Source organism: Aythya marila, assembly GCF_965140915.1.
Source record: "Aythya marila genome assembly, chromosome: 16".
Taxonomy (NCBI): Eukaryota; Metazoa; Chordata; class Aves; order Anseriformes; family Anatidae; genus Aythya; species Aythya marila.
In genome coordinates this window covers 8,265,600-8,283,911 of record NC_139057.1, presented here as the reverse complement: position 1 = coordinate 8,283,911, position 18,312 = coordinate 8,265,600, and the positions used below count along the sequence as shown (strand labels likewise).

At 39.7% G+C, this 18,312-nt stretch overlaps 2 protein-coding genes across 10 annotated transcripts in view; one reads left to right on the top strand and one right to left on the bottom strand.

Annotated features, from left to right (window-relative positions):
- The window catches only part of BCAS4 (breast carcinoma amplified sequence 4), a 74,774-nt gene that overhangs the window by 31,282 nt on the left and 25,180 nt on the right, over window positions 1-18,312 (top strand). For all 5 annotated transcript variants that reach the window (XR_014318594.1, XR_014318595.1, XR_014318596.1 and 2 more), the window contains one exon: window positions 8,221-8,298. Coding sequence is in view for 2 of the 5 variants with exons in the window: in XM_082773095.1 (XP_082629221.1) it covers window positions 8,221-8,298 (78 nt within the window). In the remaining 3 variants the exon portion in view is untranslated. The remainder of the gene's footprint in view (window positions 1-8,220; window positions 8,299-18,312) is intronic.
- The window catches only part of ADNP (activity dependent neuroprotector homeobox), a 31,392-nt gene continuing 25,818 nt past the window's right edge, over window positions 12,739-18,312 (bottom strand). For all 5 annotated transcript variants that reach the window (XM_082773068.1, XM_082773070.1, XM_082773067.1 and 2 more), the window contains one exon: window positions 12,739-16,934. In XM_082773068.1, coding sequence (XP_082629194.1) covers window positions 13,800-16,934 — 3,135 coding nt within the window. In that variant the 3' untranslated portion in view covers window positions 12,739-13,799. The remainder of the gene's footprint in view (window positions 16,935-18,312) is intronic.

Below are 18,312 nucleotides of genomic sequence, written 5' to 3'. Positions count from 1 at the left end.
TTAACTGGGTTAGGTATCAATTATTTGACCTAATTAGATCTATGCTGTCTCTTTTCAATCACTTTCTTTTGTTTGAAGTGTTGGGTGTGGAGTCCCAAAGGATTTGCTCCATATTTTCTTGGGGAATGAGGTACGGCTAAGCATCCTGTAGTTCCCCATCTCTTCCTCCTTGACCTTCTTGAAGATGAGGATGACATTTGGCTTTTTTCCAGTCATCAAGAACCTCCTCTGATTGCCCTGACCTTTAAGATGACAAACAGCATCCTTACAGTGATGTGAACCAGCAACTTAAACATTCGCAAATGCATCTGTTTGGTCCAGTACACCACTAGGTTTTTTCGCTTGCTTGTTGTTTTTACCAGTTTGCTGTAAGAGTCTCTATTCAGATCTGCCCCGTCTTGCACACCTCCTTAGACTCTACCTCTAAAGAGGGACTTGGGAATTCTGGGGGCAGAGCTGGCAGTAAATCCCATGACAAAGGATGTATTGAGTTGTCTCATTAGTAAAATGAGCTTGTCCTTCTAACTTGTGTTAGAAGGATATTGTGATTTCAGATGTCCAGTTTCTGCCTTTCATGCTCCTGCAGATAGAAATGCTTGGTATTATTGTTGCTATTTATCTTAGTTTGCCTCATTCTTTCTTTCAGTCCTGCTGCCTTTTGGCTTTCCTGAAGATTAATACATGAGGAGCGGCCCCAAATGTATCCCCGCTTCTTGTTGAGAAATAATTTGGGAGAGTGAGAGTGCTGAAACCAGAGCAAGCTGCCTTTAGGAAGCCTCATAGATGCAGACTGTCAGACCAATCACAAATCGCAACAGCAAAATGAATCCAGACTTTCTTTCTTTTCTTTTTTTTTTTTTTTTTTTTTTTTTTTTTTTTTTTTAAAGGACGTGCTCCTTCTGGCAACAGCATATAGGGGAAATGATTATATTAGTGAGAGACTAGATTCATCACTGAAAGGAAGAAAGGCTGGTGGATAGCATGCATAAAGCACAAGATCTCAGTCTGTACAGTTGGAACACATCTTGCTGTGAGGTTCTTCAGAACTGTTGCATCTCTTCGCTGTCTCGCGCTCTCTTAGCAAAAGCCTCTGTGGCTTCTGTTTTTTTAGACAGCTAATAAACTGCTTTAAAGCCTTCACAGTAATCCCCTGGACTTAAAGGAAAAAGGAGAAAGTAACATTGCTTTCAGACAGAATCCTGTAGCATGAATTTACTGAGGTTGGTACTGGAAGGCTTTGTGGGTGCTGTGGTGAGGTCAGATGTCCGGCTCTGCTGGCTTCAGCTCGCGACAGGCACAGGTCCCAGAGTCAGAATAGACTTTTGTATTTTCTCAGGAAGAATATTCTGCAATCTGTATTCCTAACCAAGGTGTATTCTGGGCTTAAAGAATCAGAGATAAATTTCTTAACCTTGCCGACATAGTAAAAGATGCAGTGCAAGTCAAGTTGAGAATGAAGTCCAATTCTTGCAAGTCATACAGGGTAAAGAATGTAAGTATAAATTGGGGAGATGAGCATAAATCGGGCTCTGAGGCTTGTGTTCTGAAAATTGGAGTGATCTGACTTTACTGTTGGCCTCCCTTTCAGAAGCTGCTCTCTTGAAGAGAAGAAGAGAATTTACACCCATAATCTAGCTTTTGCAATTAATAGTTTTGGCACCTTAGCACAAACCCAGCTATCTTCTGTGACTCCAGGTAGTGTGCCAGACTGGACTGGGATGGCTGCAGTGTGGTGACATGCTTCCTTCTGCTGAGCCTGAGAGAAAAATAACCTCTGGGAGAGGAATGGGGAGGACAGCTGTAGGCAGTGAAGTTTTAAACCAGTGCTGCAGGATCTGCCAGAATTCCTCTGTCAGCCTGGATTTAAATCTGGGCTCTGCCGTGACTTGCTGTCTGTCTGTCATCCAACCTTCCTGTCTTGGTTTCCCAAGGTGTAACAGTGTTTGACTAGTTTGTAAGGCTATTGTTAGGATTAATCTTCGATCTATTTTGAAGTTGCTAATTAAAAGGTGATTCCTTGACACTGGTTAAGCAACTTTGAGAAGCTTTAAGAAGCTTCTGAGAAGCTTTGTTAGTTAGTTAAGGATAACCCTTAGCACTGTTTTTACACCGCTTGTTTCTTCACATTCGTGTAGATGACGTGTGACGCCGTATTTTCACTGGAGCGTTTTACTCAGCACGCGCTATAGAAGAGCCGAGCTCGTTTGTCTTGGCACAGTGGGTTTGCTAGCCCCACAAACGGGAGATAAGGATTACCATGGAAGCCATCCAAAGCAAAAGAGGTCTCTGATGTGGCAGCAGTGCACGTCAGACCCCCTTTCCTCCGTTAAAAATGTCCTTATTAAATTATTTTCTTAGCACATAGTGAGTGTTTAACGGATGATAGTATGCCTGAGAACAGAACTGCGGATTATCTCATGTTTAAATATGTATGGATTTAAGGTTCAAAAGAAGTCCAAAGATGTTATGCAATTTTAATGGTGGCTTGACTTATTTTTGTGTTAAGAGGAGCTGCAGGAGAGAAAACTTCTTTCAGGCAGTATGAGGTATCTGGACAATATGATAGTAAACTATAAGCAATTAATGCAGTGGAAATGTTGGGCAGTGAAACGACTTTCTACTTTAGAAAAATTCGGATGTATAGAAGGTCAGATTTCAGTGCATTTATACAACTGGCTGGTAACAGCACTTTCTGGTGGGTGCAGACAGTTCGGCTGGGTGATGCCTTTTTGGACTCTGACCCGCTTTCACAGACTGTTCTATCCTCAGCCCCTGATTCAGAGTGGTTCCTTCTGAGAAGAATGTGCAGGTGAGGATTGGTTGTGCTCAGCATCAGAGCTGACGTGAAAAATATTGTGACTATTTCATAGTTTTCCCAAAACTGTCTCACAAGAGGCCACTAGCACTGTACTAGATGGACTGGCAATAATCAGAACAAGACTGGTTAGAAGAGTCAAAATTGCTAGTTTTTTATTCTTAAGTATTTTTTGATGTTGAACTTTTAAATCTATTTTAGTTGAAGTTAAAAATATTTTACCATTGTTTTATAAAATGGTATATAAAAAAAAATAAGATTGATAGGGACCAAAATCAACATTTTTGAAATTTTGTGGGAAAATTTTGGCCTTTTAGTTAAAATGAGGATGTTTGCCTGATTTTGGAGCTGCCCAAAAAACAGCTTTCAATTTTTGCCTGGCTTTGATCATTCCTACAGTCTACATATCGATCTTAATACCCCTGAGAATGACCAAATCTGGAAAATAATTTCTGCCAGACAGGCAAGAATCAACTCGTATCTTTGATAGCAGAGTTTAAATTGTTGTTGCAGGTTTCTGCAGAGAAATGCTCCTTGAGCTGCGCTCCAGGAAGCTTTGGAGGTCCTCCACTGGAAGCTAACAGCAGCAAATATGTTTATTGGTGTCAAGGGAAAGGTGTTAGTGCTGCTTCAGGTGGTGGGCAGCAGATGTACGATAAATGGCTTCAGGAGCCGTGGAGACATGAATAGCACTTGAGGCAAAGTCAGCATCACGGCCCAGCAGTGTGGACATAATATTTTATTTTCATAGCTTTGAAGAGGCAGAACTGACCAGGAGCTCAGCTCAGGTGGATGAGGAATAGCTGCTCCCGTACAGCTATTGTTAATAAATCTGGCTGAGTTGAACTACCAAGGCTTTAAATGGGGTAGCCTTAAGTGAGGGTTTTTGTTTGTTTGCTTGCTTGTTTTTTGTCTTAAAAAAGGTGGTGGTGGGGGGTAGGGTGGTGTGTGCAATCTGGCACGATTGCTGTATTTTCTTCAAAGTAAGAATGGAAGTTCAAGTTGCTGACTAAGTTTCTGGAAATGCAGCATGTGAAAGGTTAACTTATTTTTTTCTGTAGGAAATAATATCCCTCCTCGTTTTCTCAGGTAATCTGCTATTTTCTGTCTGTGAAAATAGCTCAACGTTTTAGCTGGTAATGATCAGGCACACTGCAATAGCCCAGATAAACACACTGTTCGGAATAGGGTCAGAAATCCTCACAGTGATGCCACAGCTTTCTGCTGGTGCCTTTGCTGGCTGTGCCAGTGCCCCTGCACCCCAAGAAGCCCCCGCGGCCTGTGCTTGCCCACCTGCGTCTGCCATGGGCTCCCAGGCGATGGGATGGGCTCCATCCCTGTCCCTGCTCTGCCTGGGGGTGCAGAGGGAAAGAGCCAGGGAGAGCTGGGTGAATTGTCTGGCTGGGCTGGGCTCACGGCCCCTCAGGGGTGGATGCCCTACATCTGCCTCAGCAAAGCACTACCAAAGTGGATCACTGGAACATCTTTTAGATACTTAAATAGCAAGGCAACAATGTCCTGTGTCCACCCCAGGAATTCTTGCAGCACTTGCCTTCAGTGTAAGGTTGCCGTGCCGGAGCTGAGGCAAGCTGATTGAAGGCTGCCTATGAAAATTAAGCCAGCCGACACGTTCAGCACAGCATTTGTATTTTTCTTCAACAGAATGTGGAATCTGCCTGTGAATTAAGCTGTTTCCTGGAGGTGATATAATCTGTAAGCGATCACCTTTTGACCCAACTTCGCCATTCTGATGCTAGGGTGCAGTTGTCAGAGTAACCACAAAGCTCTTAAATGGGTCATCTTCGTACTCCTCTCATGTCTTTTGCTCGCCCAGCTGGGGGCTTGCGTTTTAGGGGCTTCAAACTGATTTTCTCAAGGGGTGCTTTTAGTGCCTTGGATAGTAAGTCACACAACTTGTCTCCCTGGATGACTGGGCTGCCTGTCGAAGTGTAACGCGCTGAAGTCTCTGGAGCTGCCACCAGAAGTTTTAATCTTTCAGGCATGATTGTACATGCCACTTCCTTTAGTTGCCTGCAAGTGCAGAATTACTGCGTGCACTTTATTTTTCAAAAGCACTCTCGAGTGCTTTAAGCTTTTCATTTCTGCTACTTCATCTAGCTTCATCTAAACCTGCTATTCTTCCTTCCAAATGCTAAATTCCTCTATCATTTCTTTATTCCTTATTTCCTCAGTTTATTCACTTGTTGTTGGATCTTTAAGTTAATGGCTTCCACGTTTGGGAGAAAAGCTGCAGTATGAGGCATCCCAACAGAGCTCTGTTTCCCACTCGCGTTTCACTGACTTCCCTACTTGTTAGCTTCCTTCTCCTGGTTAGAAACTCCAGGGCAGTTGCAGATTGGGCTGCAACTGTGCCTAGATTTAGACAGATATGCGTGCTTTGTTTTTCGTGTTGTTATAGGCTGTTCTCGAAGGGGACTTCAGTGGGGTTCGGTAGTGCTGGATACCATTCTGTTGTGCTAAAACGTGTTTTGGCTTGAAATACCCAATGTCGTAAATGTTCAGTTTTGAAATGCTGAGCAAGCTTCCTGCTAGTGCCAGGTGTAAGGATTACAGCCCTGTCAGTGCTGCTGCTGGAATTCAGGTGCAGGGCAAAGCTGCTGGACTGCGCTCAGCTGTCTGAGACCTGACCTGAGACAAGTTAGAGGAGAAATAAGGATTTGTGTGTCAGCACGCAGTAGGTGCCTTAGGCGCTCACAGAGGCCAGCGAGATGACAGCTCCTTGTCCTGAGGCCTTTATAGCTGGGATTAGACACAAGCACGGCTTATGGCCACCTGGCCTTCAACAAACTGCTGTTGTAGGCACTGCCAGCAGCGGTTTTAATTTATGGTATGGATGCCATCCTAATGAGAGCACCAACTTTCTAAGAACCGTAATCCAGCTTGTATTATATTGTGACAGACACAAATCAAATGATCTGGAGGTGAAAAGCCATTTGTTGCCACTTAAGTCTTTATTTTTTTATGACTTTAATAGGCTTTGGAATTTCAAGCCACCCCCTCTCCTCCCGTTTTCCTTTCCCCCTCCTTAGCTAGCAACTGTATTGCTTTTTCTTTAAGCTTCAAAGCAGCCTGACCACAAAGGAATTATTTCATCTTCAGTATGTGTGATGTGTGCAGCACAGATTCCCTGTGCCCTTGTCTTTTAACCCTGCATGGCATTTGTACATTGTGAAGGAGAGCTTTTCTCAGACCCGTTCCTTGTAAAATGCTGTCAGGTTGTAGGGATCAGTATCTTTGCCTCTCATTTACTATTGAGAGTCCAAAGCATCTTAGTACTGCACTGTGAACGCAGGCGATTGTTACAGCTTGTTTTTTCCTCTCCTTTCTGTTTTGCAGACATGAGCCTAGTTGCTAGTAGTACTGCATGATCGATTCCGATTCTTTGTCTTCTCTTACTCAGTGGTTTTGACTGGCTGTTGATTTTCAATCTCAGGTGGAAAAAAATTGATTGCCTTCTACATTAAAGAGTCTAGAATTCTGCCCGTTAAAAGGAGCTTATCTCCTGCTTGGGTCTGCACATAAAACCTGCAAAGCTACATATGTCTGTTGATGATTTGCACTAAGTGTTTCTCTCCCATAGCAAGGTTTATATTTTCTAATATCTGGTAAGTGTCCTCCGAGAATGTGGTCTTGTTCTCCTAGATGGCCAATGGAGAGTTTGTCAGCAGAACCCCAGTCATCCTGTCTGCTTTGACAATGATAGCAGAGCAATGCAGCTTAGGTACCTGGTTCCTAGATCATTATATAAATTAATATTTCTGTCTTAAATCATGCCTAGATGTATGTGGAGAGACAGCATCTATTCCAATGTATTACCAGTGGAATATCAAGAAATTTATGTAAACAGAATTGAAACACAACTGAAAAATTAAATACAGATCAATGTGAAGATTACATCTACCTAGTAAACTGTTTTGTGGAAATATACATTACGTTTAGAGCCTGAAGACCTTTAGCTTTATGGAGGGTTAGGTTCTTAATTTGCCGTTGAGACTGTGATTTTAGCTAGAGGTTTGAATAGTTGCACTGTAGAAATATTATTTGATCCTCCTCAGTACAGGATTAATCAATTATTTGAATTCTTCAAAACCCCACAAGCAAAACTAAATCCCTCTCTATATTTCTTTAGTCAGTCTTTTCCAGTGTTACTAACTAATTTGCATTTTCTGTGCTTTAAAACTGATTTCCCCTGTGTTCTACTCTATTTTTAGCTGTTCAATATTAATCCAGCTAAGGTGATTGCTAAGCTAAGACTATAGAATCAGGTGTGAAAGCAAACAACTTTACATTTTCAGAATTGTTTACAGAGCCAGTTATCTTGTATTGGAAAATAACTTTAATTATGAGATGCTGCAGGGTTTTTCCCCCCCCCATCTCTCTTGTACAAGAGATCAAGAACACATGTGCAAAATATAGGTGATCAAGAATCCACATCACCTGTATTTAGGAGTAAGACTCATTTTCACCATTGTTCATATGGAATGCACCTGGTTTGAAGTTACTAGCTAGAGGTCCCTCATCTTTTCACAGCATTATGGATTCCCAAGATATGTATTGCAAAAGCAGGAGATTAAATGAAAAACATTTGTAACTTTACCATTCCAGTTCCTGATGCTCTTACCTGTTTTAGAGTAGCATGTTTTGAAAGAAAGCTGCTTCCCCCACCTCCAAAAAAAAAAAAAAAAAAAAAAGTATTTGGCATAAAGGCACAAACGCAATAAAGCTACCTTACGAAGGAGTGTAACTTCCCCTGGTGCTAAAATTTGAACATACTATTTAACTATGTAAGTACTGTAGTTACAACAGGCTGTGGTTAAATATGCATTCTAGGATGCAAGGTGCAAAATCGAAGTAATCATCAGCATATCCTTGAACCAGAGCAAGTAGAGAACTCATTTTAAAAGCAGACAAAACCACAACTTTCTAATGGTGGGAAGTATAGTGTCCTTCATGAAGTAAAGCAGAATATAGAGTGGAAGGCTTTTTTGTTTTTGAGTTGCAGCTTTAAACAATTAACTTTAACATTAAAGGAAAAGGAAGTTGAGAGATACGGTTTGCAAGCATAGTACATCATGAAGTCATTTTCCATTTGGAGCCTACCATGTCTTTTGCCAGAGCACACTAAGTAGTACGTTTGAATTCAAGCAATTTCTAAATGTGTACCTACCTTTACAGTGAGATAATGGTTAGCAGCAGGATACCTGCTCTCCATTCTTTTGATTGACATTCATGCAAGCTACTAAAGGTTTAATCAAGCCACTTCATCATCCACATCTTCTTCCTCAGTTGGAATGCAGCTCCAGTGCATATTCTGAAGAATCCCTCAAGGTATTATTTCCTGTTGTTTAACAATAAGATTAATTTCTGTGCTGTTTCTGTTTCAGAGTCGTCCTCCATCAGTAGCACACTCCTATGATCTGCCAAAACTCTACAGAACTGAAGACTATTTTCCTATGAACTACGTAGGTACCAAATACCCAAACCACTAATTTGTGTCTCCCAACAGCTTTTTAGAAAAGGCTGGGTTTGTTCTTATGGCTCATGCTTCTTTCTAATGACAAAGTAACCATTACATGCCAGATCTTTGGTTTGTATTTCTATGAGCAGCTAAAGCTTTCCAATTGTACTGTGGCCATACAGAGTCTGGAACATTTATTCTAAGATTTGGTCACAGTAGCTTTCACTATAAGCTTACTAAATCAGCAAAGAAAATACACAAAAACTTACTTTGTTTACCCTCACATTATTATAATTAAAATGATCAGGTTTAAGAGCATGCTAGTATAGCATGCTAACAGTATCAATACAACTTGTTAATAAGCCAGCTTCACAAATGTTCGGGTTTTACAAGGCAGAATAAAATAAGTATCAAAATTTAAGAATTCAATAAACCACATGTGGCTGGAGCTTCCAGCATTCCTCTTCAAATGAGGGGTAGGGTTTTAAAAGCTGTTGTGTAACGTAAGTTGAATGGTGTGAATAAACTTTCTGCAAAGTTATTATGGACCTTTGGATGTGCCATTTTGTAATGAAGATTCTATTTAACCAGCACTGAAGGAGCATAGTTCAACATCCCACCCGTAGCTTTTTTTTTTTTTTTTTTTTTTTTGGACTGCAAAGTATGTCTAGGGCAATCAAAAATACCCCGCTCCCTTGTCTGAACAGAAAACATTAGAAAGAGATGGTTATATACTTAGAAGATACTCGTCTCCCTTATACACAGAAAATCTCACTATGGCAACAATGAGGGGGGTATTGGCTGAGATGGTAGATTGCTTCTGAAAAATAAACAATTTTAGATGATTGGCTTTGCATATAGCACAATTTGGAGAAACAGAAATAAATGCTCTTTAATGGAGGATCCAATGTAAATACTGGAAAAGGAGAGGAAAAAAAAGGAAAAAAAATCTTACGGTGAAAGTAAAGCTACATGGCTTTGAGTAACCATGGAGACCAATGCTTTTCTGATGCAGAAATAAATGAACTCAACCTTTTCATATTTATTAGTGGAACTGATGATGGGAGATAAAGTTGAATTAAAATATAAAGCAATAGAGAGACCTAGTCAATGTCTCTGCCCCTGCAATGCAGGTTATTGAAATGGATTATTACAAATGAACTGGTATTATAGAGAGGAAAATTAATTATGAAGGTAACAAAATACTCTAATTATACCAACCCATTTATCCAAATAGCAGCAGCTTTATTATCAGAAATGAAGAGACAGTACAGACACCATGCTCCTGACGTTTGTTTTTGGTTCTGATGAAAAATTGAAATAAACTTATTTTACCTTAGTAGTGTTTGTAATATACATACTACAAAATGGATTACTGTATTAGCAGGTATTTAAAATTACTAATTTTTTGGTGATAATGATAGAAAGTTAGCATGAAAATACTGGGTAAATATTCAGGTTTCTGTCTTGCTGAAGGGTCAAGCATTAATTGGCAAGTTGTTGCAGAAACGTTTCAGCTGGACAGAGGATGGCAGTGTTAAATGTCACTTGTTCAGTAAGATTAAGAGCTTGTGAAGTACAACTTCAATGCAGATATTTCTGGAACATCATGTAAAAGATTTTGACCTGAGTACAAATGCTAGTGTATATGAAGTGCTAATTCACAGTACCTGAAGGAAAATGCTGAGATCAAGTGTGACATTAGTGTATGGTGCTGCTGATAGAAAACTAGCTTAGCAAAAGCTGTCTCTCTGTTCCTGCTGGAAAATAACTGTTTAGGCTGGATGAAAGCTCGTGTTCTGTAACCATGCTTCAAGGAGGGAAGGGGAAGGGATGGAAGCAGAGTATAGTAAAGAAATGGGAAAAGTGTCCTTGTTGAAGCAGTATGTGTCAGCTGCAGGTCAGTGCAGTAAATGATGGTCCAAAATTACTGCTATTACAAACCCATAGAAATAGATTGTGTCATATAAAAATGCAGCTACCCCTAACCATCTCAGGCTGTCCTCACCTGTCTCAGGCATTTGTCAAAAGTCAAATTACCAGGCCACACTTTTTTTGTTGTGCAAAGCTGTCTTGTGTCTAGAAACAAAGTGTATGGTGATGTCCTCCTGCCTCCTCACACAGTTAAACCTTCAGATTTCAGGTAACATGTTTAGGATGAAGCCAAAGTTAACTTTGCTTCAATTCAGGTAAACTGTCTGATGCAAATTACGTAGCATATTCTTAAGTTAATGATCTTCCTGCTATATTGTGCTGGCCAAAGCCAGCAGACTTAATGGGTCAGCTTGAGCTGGCTACTCTGCATACACAGCTGGCATGTTTCTGGAGTTCTGCTAAAGAACTTTAGTAAGGTATGTAAACACTGGGTAACTTCCACCTCACACAACTATAATAGTGCGATAACCTAAGATTACGCAAACTGGATTTAAGGTTTCTCTAGTTTTATTGGGCTGTTCCTCTTCTGCTTTTTGACTTCCTCAAAAACAAAATGTGTGGTTTGCCTCAAATCTAGAAAGGAATTCTTGCCTAGACTAATACTCAGATTTTAAAAGTAACTTGTTTGAAATACTCAAGGCTTATGCTAAAAGTGAAACAACCCTATCCTTAATATTTCTGGTAAGTAACATTTTTATGCAAGACCTTTAATCACTACATAAAATTGTATTTCTTATTAATGGCATTTTCTGGCAAATAAAACACTTCTAATGACTTCATATTTCAGTCTCACTATTCACTGACTACAACCAGGAGCTCAGACTTTAGAAATTTGGCCTGAACTGTAAACTTCACCAATGTGAAGTAACCTTGATGGATACTGAGACAAATATGATGCAAAGTCATAAAGTGATTTTTACTTAACAGATAAAAAAGCTCTTAAATGGTAGTGCAGCAACCTTTAAGTTGTGTGGTTTTTGGTTTTTGTTTTTTTGTTTTCTAAATTAACCTCTTAAAGCCTAGGTGAAACGACACTCAACAAATTCTGAAATGTCATGTATTCAGACAGTCCCTTGTGCAACAGGAACACAACCAAGTATTCTTGTCAGGGAACAGCCTTTTCTGGGACTCCAAATAGTTGGTGTTGCTGGAAAAGAAACACCACCTGGTATCTATAAGGAGTAGTTAAGTCTCATTTGACCTTACTGTAAAGGTATTTTCCATGCAAGAGATTATAAAGCCTGATAACAAAATGAGAGTTGAGGCTCTTGTTTTGAGGCTCTAGTTTTCCTTTTAAGACAGAGAGGCCCTAAGAGCTCATCTACTGATGTAAACATCAAAAACATTTTTCCTGTATTGTTCCTAAAAGTTACCTTAACACGAGCGTATCGGTAGGACCCAGTCCAACATCTCTACCTCTCAGTTAAAAAAGCAGTACGGAAGCCTTCTGTGAAAGGGTAAAAAAGATCCATAAGCAAAGCTAAATCATCTTCAGCTAAAGGTAACTGTTTTCAGACACAAACAACAAAAAAGGAATACTCTTTCCAAAGAATGTCAGCAGCACAAGTTAGTTGCAGAACAGGAGAAGATAAAAATATTTTTGGATTTGGCTTATATAGTAGCTTGTTTGTTATAGTAGTGGAAAGTACAGTTTATACTTACCCAAAATTGCTATAGAAATGTATACATTTCTAAAGATCTCTGTGAAACAGTTTTGCTACTTAAAATGCTGAACAAAACTACTTCCTCCTTTAGCACATTCATGACAATTTCACAAGTAAATTTAATTCTTGTTAAGAAAGTATTTTGTTATTTTATTAGACATATGCCTAAATCAGGCTCATTGCTGTACTTAACAATAGCTTTGTTCTCAACACAATTAAATCCCTTCTGTAACTGATTATCTCAGTGAAGTTTTGGGTATGTAGCTGTCTTGTATTGCACACTTGCCAGAATGCCAAAATGACCAAACCAATAATAAATCTTAAACATAAAAATCAGTTTAAGTATTCAAATTACTTTTTCTTTAAAAAAAAAAAAAAAAAAAAAAGCTGTAGCTTGCAAGGCATGCTCCTTTGTGTTTAAATGATAAGTATTCAAATACCTTCCCTATCCCCTACCCTGAATGCACAGTGCTTCAGAGGGAGACAAAGTTCTAGGTAACTTTTTAATATGTGAAAGGATCTTCATTAGTATATAAAGGGATGAAAAATGCAAGTAGTTCATAGACTGTTTCTCAAGGATGCAGAACTACAACCACTATAACTTTATTTATAAAGTAGTGTTCTAGAATGCTAAAGACAAATTCAGACAAAGTTAGTTTTGTAGGATTTTTCAATGTCCTTGAAGACATCAGTCTATCCAGTAAGAAAATACTATACATACATGCTCCTGCAGAGCTGTGGAGCACTTTTTGGACAAGGGGAAAAAAAAAAAAAATGTAGCACTGCGGGATTTACCAAACAGGCATGTGGCACTTGCATGTAATAAAGCAAATATTTACATTAAGCACAATACAGCAATTTATTTAGATGCTTAAATGAAGAATACAAAGGGAAATAAAGATCACAAAATTATACATACTACAACAGTGTGTCATATATTAGATGGTATAAATGAATACAACACCTTGTTGGTGTTAACTAAAGATAAAACTAAATATCCAAAACACAGCACTTTTGTTTCAGTGTGCTGCTTCAACACAATACACTTTTATACAGATCTAAAAGGTGTCAAAATTAGTAGCTGCAAACTTGTTTCTTGCATGTGATTTTTCTTTTTTAGCTTAAAAGATTTCAGAAAATGGCTCTGAAATACGTTTATCATCAGTTGTAATGTCAAGGATATTCAGAACAAGAAAATTCTATAATACAATAGAGTCCAGATATATTTTATGTTGCTGGCCTCTGTTTTTGAGATTGTACAAGGTTATGTGCAAAAACTAAGTTTGTCAAAAGTCATACTATAGCAGTTTCAAGCTTTTGCTAGGTAAACTAGATACAGCATTTATTACACAGCAGGGCAACACTAAAAAAGAGAAACAAATCTATGATGGGTACACAAGAACAATTTCATAAGCTTCACTTGAATAGGTCTAAAAGACTGTACAAATATACATTTCAACTATTCAGAATGATACATGAAAAAAATCAATTTCCCCATAGTCTACTATACACGTTGAACTGGTAGTTTGTACGTTGGCCCTACACTACCATGTGAAAAAGGGTAATGTTTAAAAAGACATACAACTGAACATGTACAAGAGTGAAATAAATGTTGAAAATGCAGATAAAACAAACCTCTGCTTTTCTCTGTGTGCATTCTGGAGCCACCGGCTTATCTGTTTTCACATTAAGTTACTGTGCTCGTCCCAGCAGGTATTCTCAAGCGAGATTAGCCAACAGCATCCTTACAGAACCACTGGAGTAACAGCGGCCTCGAACACCACTCACCATGACCTAGCACTTGAAAGGCAGTACCAGTTAGAATTTAAGCTTAGCAGTCATACTGAAATGAAAGTGTTTAGACAGTTGTAGAGCGGGTATTACTGACACTTCTGCATCAAGCAGCTTATGCTTGCTGGCTACTCAGCTCCACACCAGTTAAGCTGCTGTGAATTGGTTCTGCTACCCCGTCAGTCACGCTGTCAAACTGATCTCCGTCCTCACTGTCAATTGTGCTATTCTGCCATTCCATCTGCTGATTTGACAAGCTCTCCTCAATCTCTGATGCATTTTTCCATTGCGACTGGTCCTTAGACCAAAACTCTTCTACTTTTCCATAGGAACGATTCTTCCACTTTGACTGTTCTTCATCACTTTCAGATCCACCCTCTTTTGTCTCAACAGTCGGTTTACTGCTACCAGCATCTTCACTTTGGGAGGATTCATCTGTCCACACTTCTGGTTTTACTTCTGATGTATTATCTTCAAAATCTGAAACCTGCTGAGAACCAGGCCCACTTTCAGACTGCGAAGCTCCATCTTTCCATTCAACAGCATCATCTTGCTCATCCTGATCACCTTCACTATCTGAAACATCACCCACCAGTTTTGTTGGCTCGTCAGCAGAAATCTCTTCATATTTAGAGCTTTCCTCTTGTTTTTGATCAGATTTCTCTGGAGACTGTAAAGTATTTTCTTCAATGATTTCCTTGGATATGCTGTCATCTGGGTTCTCCACTGTGCTATCAGAAGAGGCTTTCCCACCAATGTCAGAAATATGTGGACCAAATGGACTACCGCTTTCATTGTATTCCTCTTCTATATTCTCATAGCTGTCTGAGGAACTTTCATTGTCTTTTTCTATGTTTATTTTTTTGTCAACAGTCTTACTAACATTGACTCTGGAATTCTTTTCATCGTGGTTTTCAAACAGCCATTCAGCATCAAAATCCATTTCGTGCTTAACTTTGTTTAGTTCTTTCATGTTGAAACCAAGCAACACACCAGGTTTATATTTTTCACAATCTCTAACACATTTCTTCCTTTTGTTGCTAAAGTGAGACGCGATATCAGACTTCCAGAGCCACAAACTGGCAGCCAGCTTTTCAATCTCTCTCCTAGTGGGATATGGTTGCTTATTAAAATACTTTGTGAGAAATGTTTTCCTGGCTTCGTAGGAATCATCTTCATGACCCTTGGGGTCCAATGCTAGAACTACAGGTTCTTCAGGCTTCTCCTCAAAGGCAGAGGGGGAGTCATCATCATCCATTTTCCTTCTTTTCATCAGGGAGAACTCCATGTGTTCGTAAGTACGTTTTACAGGTGCTACAGCTGGAGACTGGCCTAGCCGAGATGACGAAGTACCTTTGTCCTGGCCGTTCTGAGTCTTCCCAACACCTCTGCAGTGAACAAGGTGCAGCGTTATAGTTGAGGCAGTCATGTTACTGGTATATACACCAAGGCAATGAATGCATTTGTAGGTTAGCTTTTTCTCAACTGGATGAACTGTCTGAATAACTTGATGCCTCTCTCGTAAATGATGTGCAAGTGCATCAGAGATGGGTCCTTTTAGGATTGAAAAGCACAGAGGACACAGAGTTTTCCCTACGTCTTTTTTGTAGGGAACTGCCGCTTGTGGGGAACTTTTTACAGGTACATCAGACTTCTCCTGCATTTTTGGCTGTGGTTTGGGAGGAACGGGGGGAGTATTCTGAGCATGGTAAGCTACAGATTCAGCAGGAGCATCTCTCAAGTTGTAGGTGGTTACAAGTAGATGGATGTTCGTGTGACTGCCCTGCTGCAGCGTCAAATCAAATGTTAGAGTGGAATCAGTCTTAGGTCCCATTTCTTCATCAACATGAACCATTCGCATATGAGCAGCCATCTTTTCAACATCATTGAAGGTTGACCGGCAATACGGACAAGACAGACCGTGTATTAGCATATGGTTAAGCAATGTATCAGTGGGTAAATAGCGATTACAGTATAGACATTTGCTAGTGAAATTGTGTATTTTCATTATATAGTTAGCTACTGCAGGCACCTTTTCAGCCTTGTGCTCCTTTTCAAAGTGGACACTATACACATTTTCAGGAAACAGCTCATTACAGATTGTACAGATTTTCCACTTTTGTGTGGATGATGTATTGACAGCAGAAGGACCTGTAGCAGCTACGGGAGATTTTGAGCCAGACTGACCTAATACTCTTGAAGCTGCCTGTGACTGAGATAATGATGTTTGTTTCAACTGGGCTGATGAAAGAGAGGACGAATTGGCAGACTGAAGAGAGTATCTTGCTGAGGCCTGTGACCTCTGTTCCCCTCCAAGCGTGTAAGGCCTTCCATTGCCACTTGAAAACTGTTTCATTGTTTGAGACTGCTGTGAAAGAGAAACTGGTGCATTACCACTTAAGTTTAGCCTCCCCCCTGGCTGACCAACATAGCTTGGCGGTACTGATTTGACTCCGTAGTTGTTTTGCTGTAGGTGAACGTTTGACATCATATTCACTCCTGCGGAATTTAACGTAGGCTTTGGTATAGTGAGTCTGTTCATCATCTGTTGGGATGAAAGAGATCGAACACTTCCAGGGGAAAGGGGACCCATCCTCTGAGGGAGTCCCATAGGCTTTTTATCCTGTGGTTTTGGAGCTATTAGCATCAAAGGTTTCGATCTTGGAACCACTACATTAGTGTGACCTATCATTGCAGTTACCTGATATCCTATACGTTCGTGGTCTTCGATAACATGCTGTACTAAAGCTTCGTATGATTTCGGCATAAAAAGGCATCGTTTGCAGTGAATACTACCCTCCTCCCGGGTACTGGAACTTAATGGAACTGCACCATTGAGCGACTTCTCACCTCCCTTTGCTACGTAAGGAGCAGCTACATGCTGAAAATGTTCCCTGTAAATGTGCTTTCTAACTATTTCATACAGAGGATCTCGGTAAGTGCACTTCTTACAGTAATAAACAGCTTGTTCTACACTGTCAGCCTGCTTAGGTTTAAGGCTATCATGTTTGTTTTTATCTTTAAAAGTGCTGATGCCTCCACTTGGTGTATTGGCATTTGGAGCATGAAATATTTTAATGTGCGTTTCCAAAGTCTTTTTGTCCGCATTGAAAGTACAGTAAGGACAATTAAGGAGAATCCGATTTTCAAAGTCTTCACTATGAACATTCCGGAAGTGGCTTTTGTAGGCTGAAAAGAACTTCGAGGAAAATGGACATGCACTGCAGCAAAAGGGCTTTGTCCGATAGTCCTTAAAACAAACAACAAAGCAGAAACTGAATATGGAAAAGCAGTTTTTAAAAACGGAAATTCTGTGAATTTCTCTAAACAACTATAGTCTCACAACCTACTGCAACCACCTCAAACATTTAGATTTATTCCCTGCAATTTTGGGCCTACAGATTAGGCCAAGTTCATCATCTGAACATACATGAGGTGCTAAGCGCCAGTATAAAAGGTCTTCAAGAGTTTAACCGTAAACCCAGCATGTAAGGCTAGATCATAAACATCTTTCTCCTCCAGCCAACAGAAGCTGCATTCCCTGCAGCTGAGCACGGACAAGTTCACCATAATCTCATTTTTTGGGGGGCAAAAGAAAGCATGGTTGTTGGAGTCCAATGAGACAGTATCAAGACCTGAGTTACTTCCCATCAAAATTTGCTAAACATTCATAGGTGTAAGACAAATACAAAACATTAGCTAGTTCAGTCTCCTAATCTATTACAAACTGTAAGATGAAACACACTCTTCAAAACTTATTTTTGGTGTGCAAACAGAGTTAAGCTAAGTTACATACTAAGGCCACACAAGCCCTTAAAGCAACCATACCTTTTCCTTCTGATCAAAGCACAATCCTGAACTCTAAAACAATCTTGGATGGGGGGAAGGAAAAAAAAGGGATATTTGAAAGTTCCATACTTGCCTACTTTCCCTGCTCCCTCAATCTGTTATATTTAACACGTTGCTGATGCAGTTCTTGTCATCTGTTGTAACAGGAACTAAAACTGCACTGGCCTCAGAGATAGCCACAAGCAATCTGACATTTCAGATGAGTTAAGATATGAAATTCACATAGTTACAAACATTCGTCATGTGTGTCAAACATGTTACACACAGATGATTTAAAGTAGCTAGAGCTGTAGACTTCCTTTGTATAAGTAGGAATATATGCTTCTGTCCACCTTCTGAAGCCTCACATCTGGTAGGCTGGAGACGCGATACAAAAACTAAAACACTGTCTCCTTTTATATTAAGGTTCTTATTCTGGAATTAAGTAGAAAAAAGCACAACATCAGTGTATTTTATGGAACACAGTAATAAAGGGCTATTTTTAGACCAACACCACCACTAGAAATCCATCATAATATGGTTTCCCATTTCCTGTAACAAACAATACCCAGTCTTTCAGATGCTGAAGAAAGGGCTTATTTTATAGAGAGATTTCTCACCTTCTCACCGTTCTGTAAATGCTGACATTACTCTATATTGCACCATTCGTAGATCCTATTGCAATCTATACCTTAATACACTATGTGTTAAACCAGGAAAATCAAATAAATAACTGTAATAGTATCATTCCCTCCTACTTCCAGGTCAATTCAGATCTCCTTTATTACTGACTCAAGTAT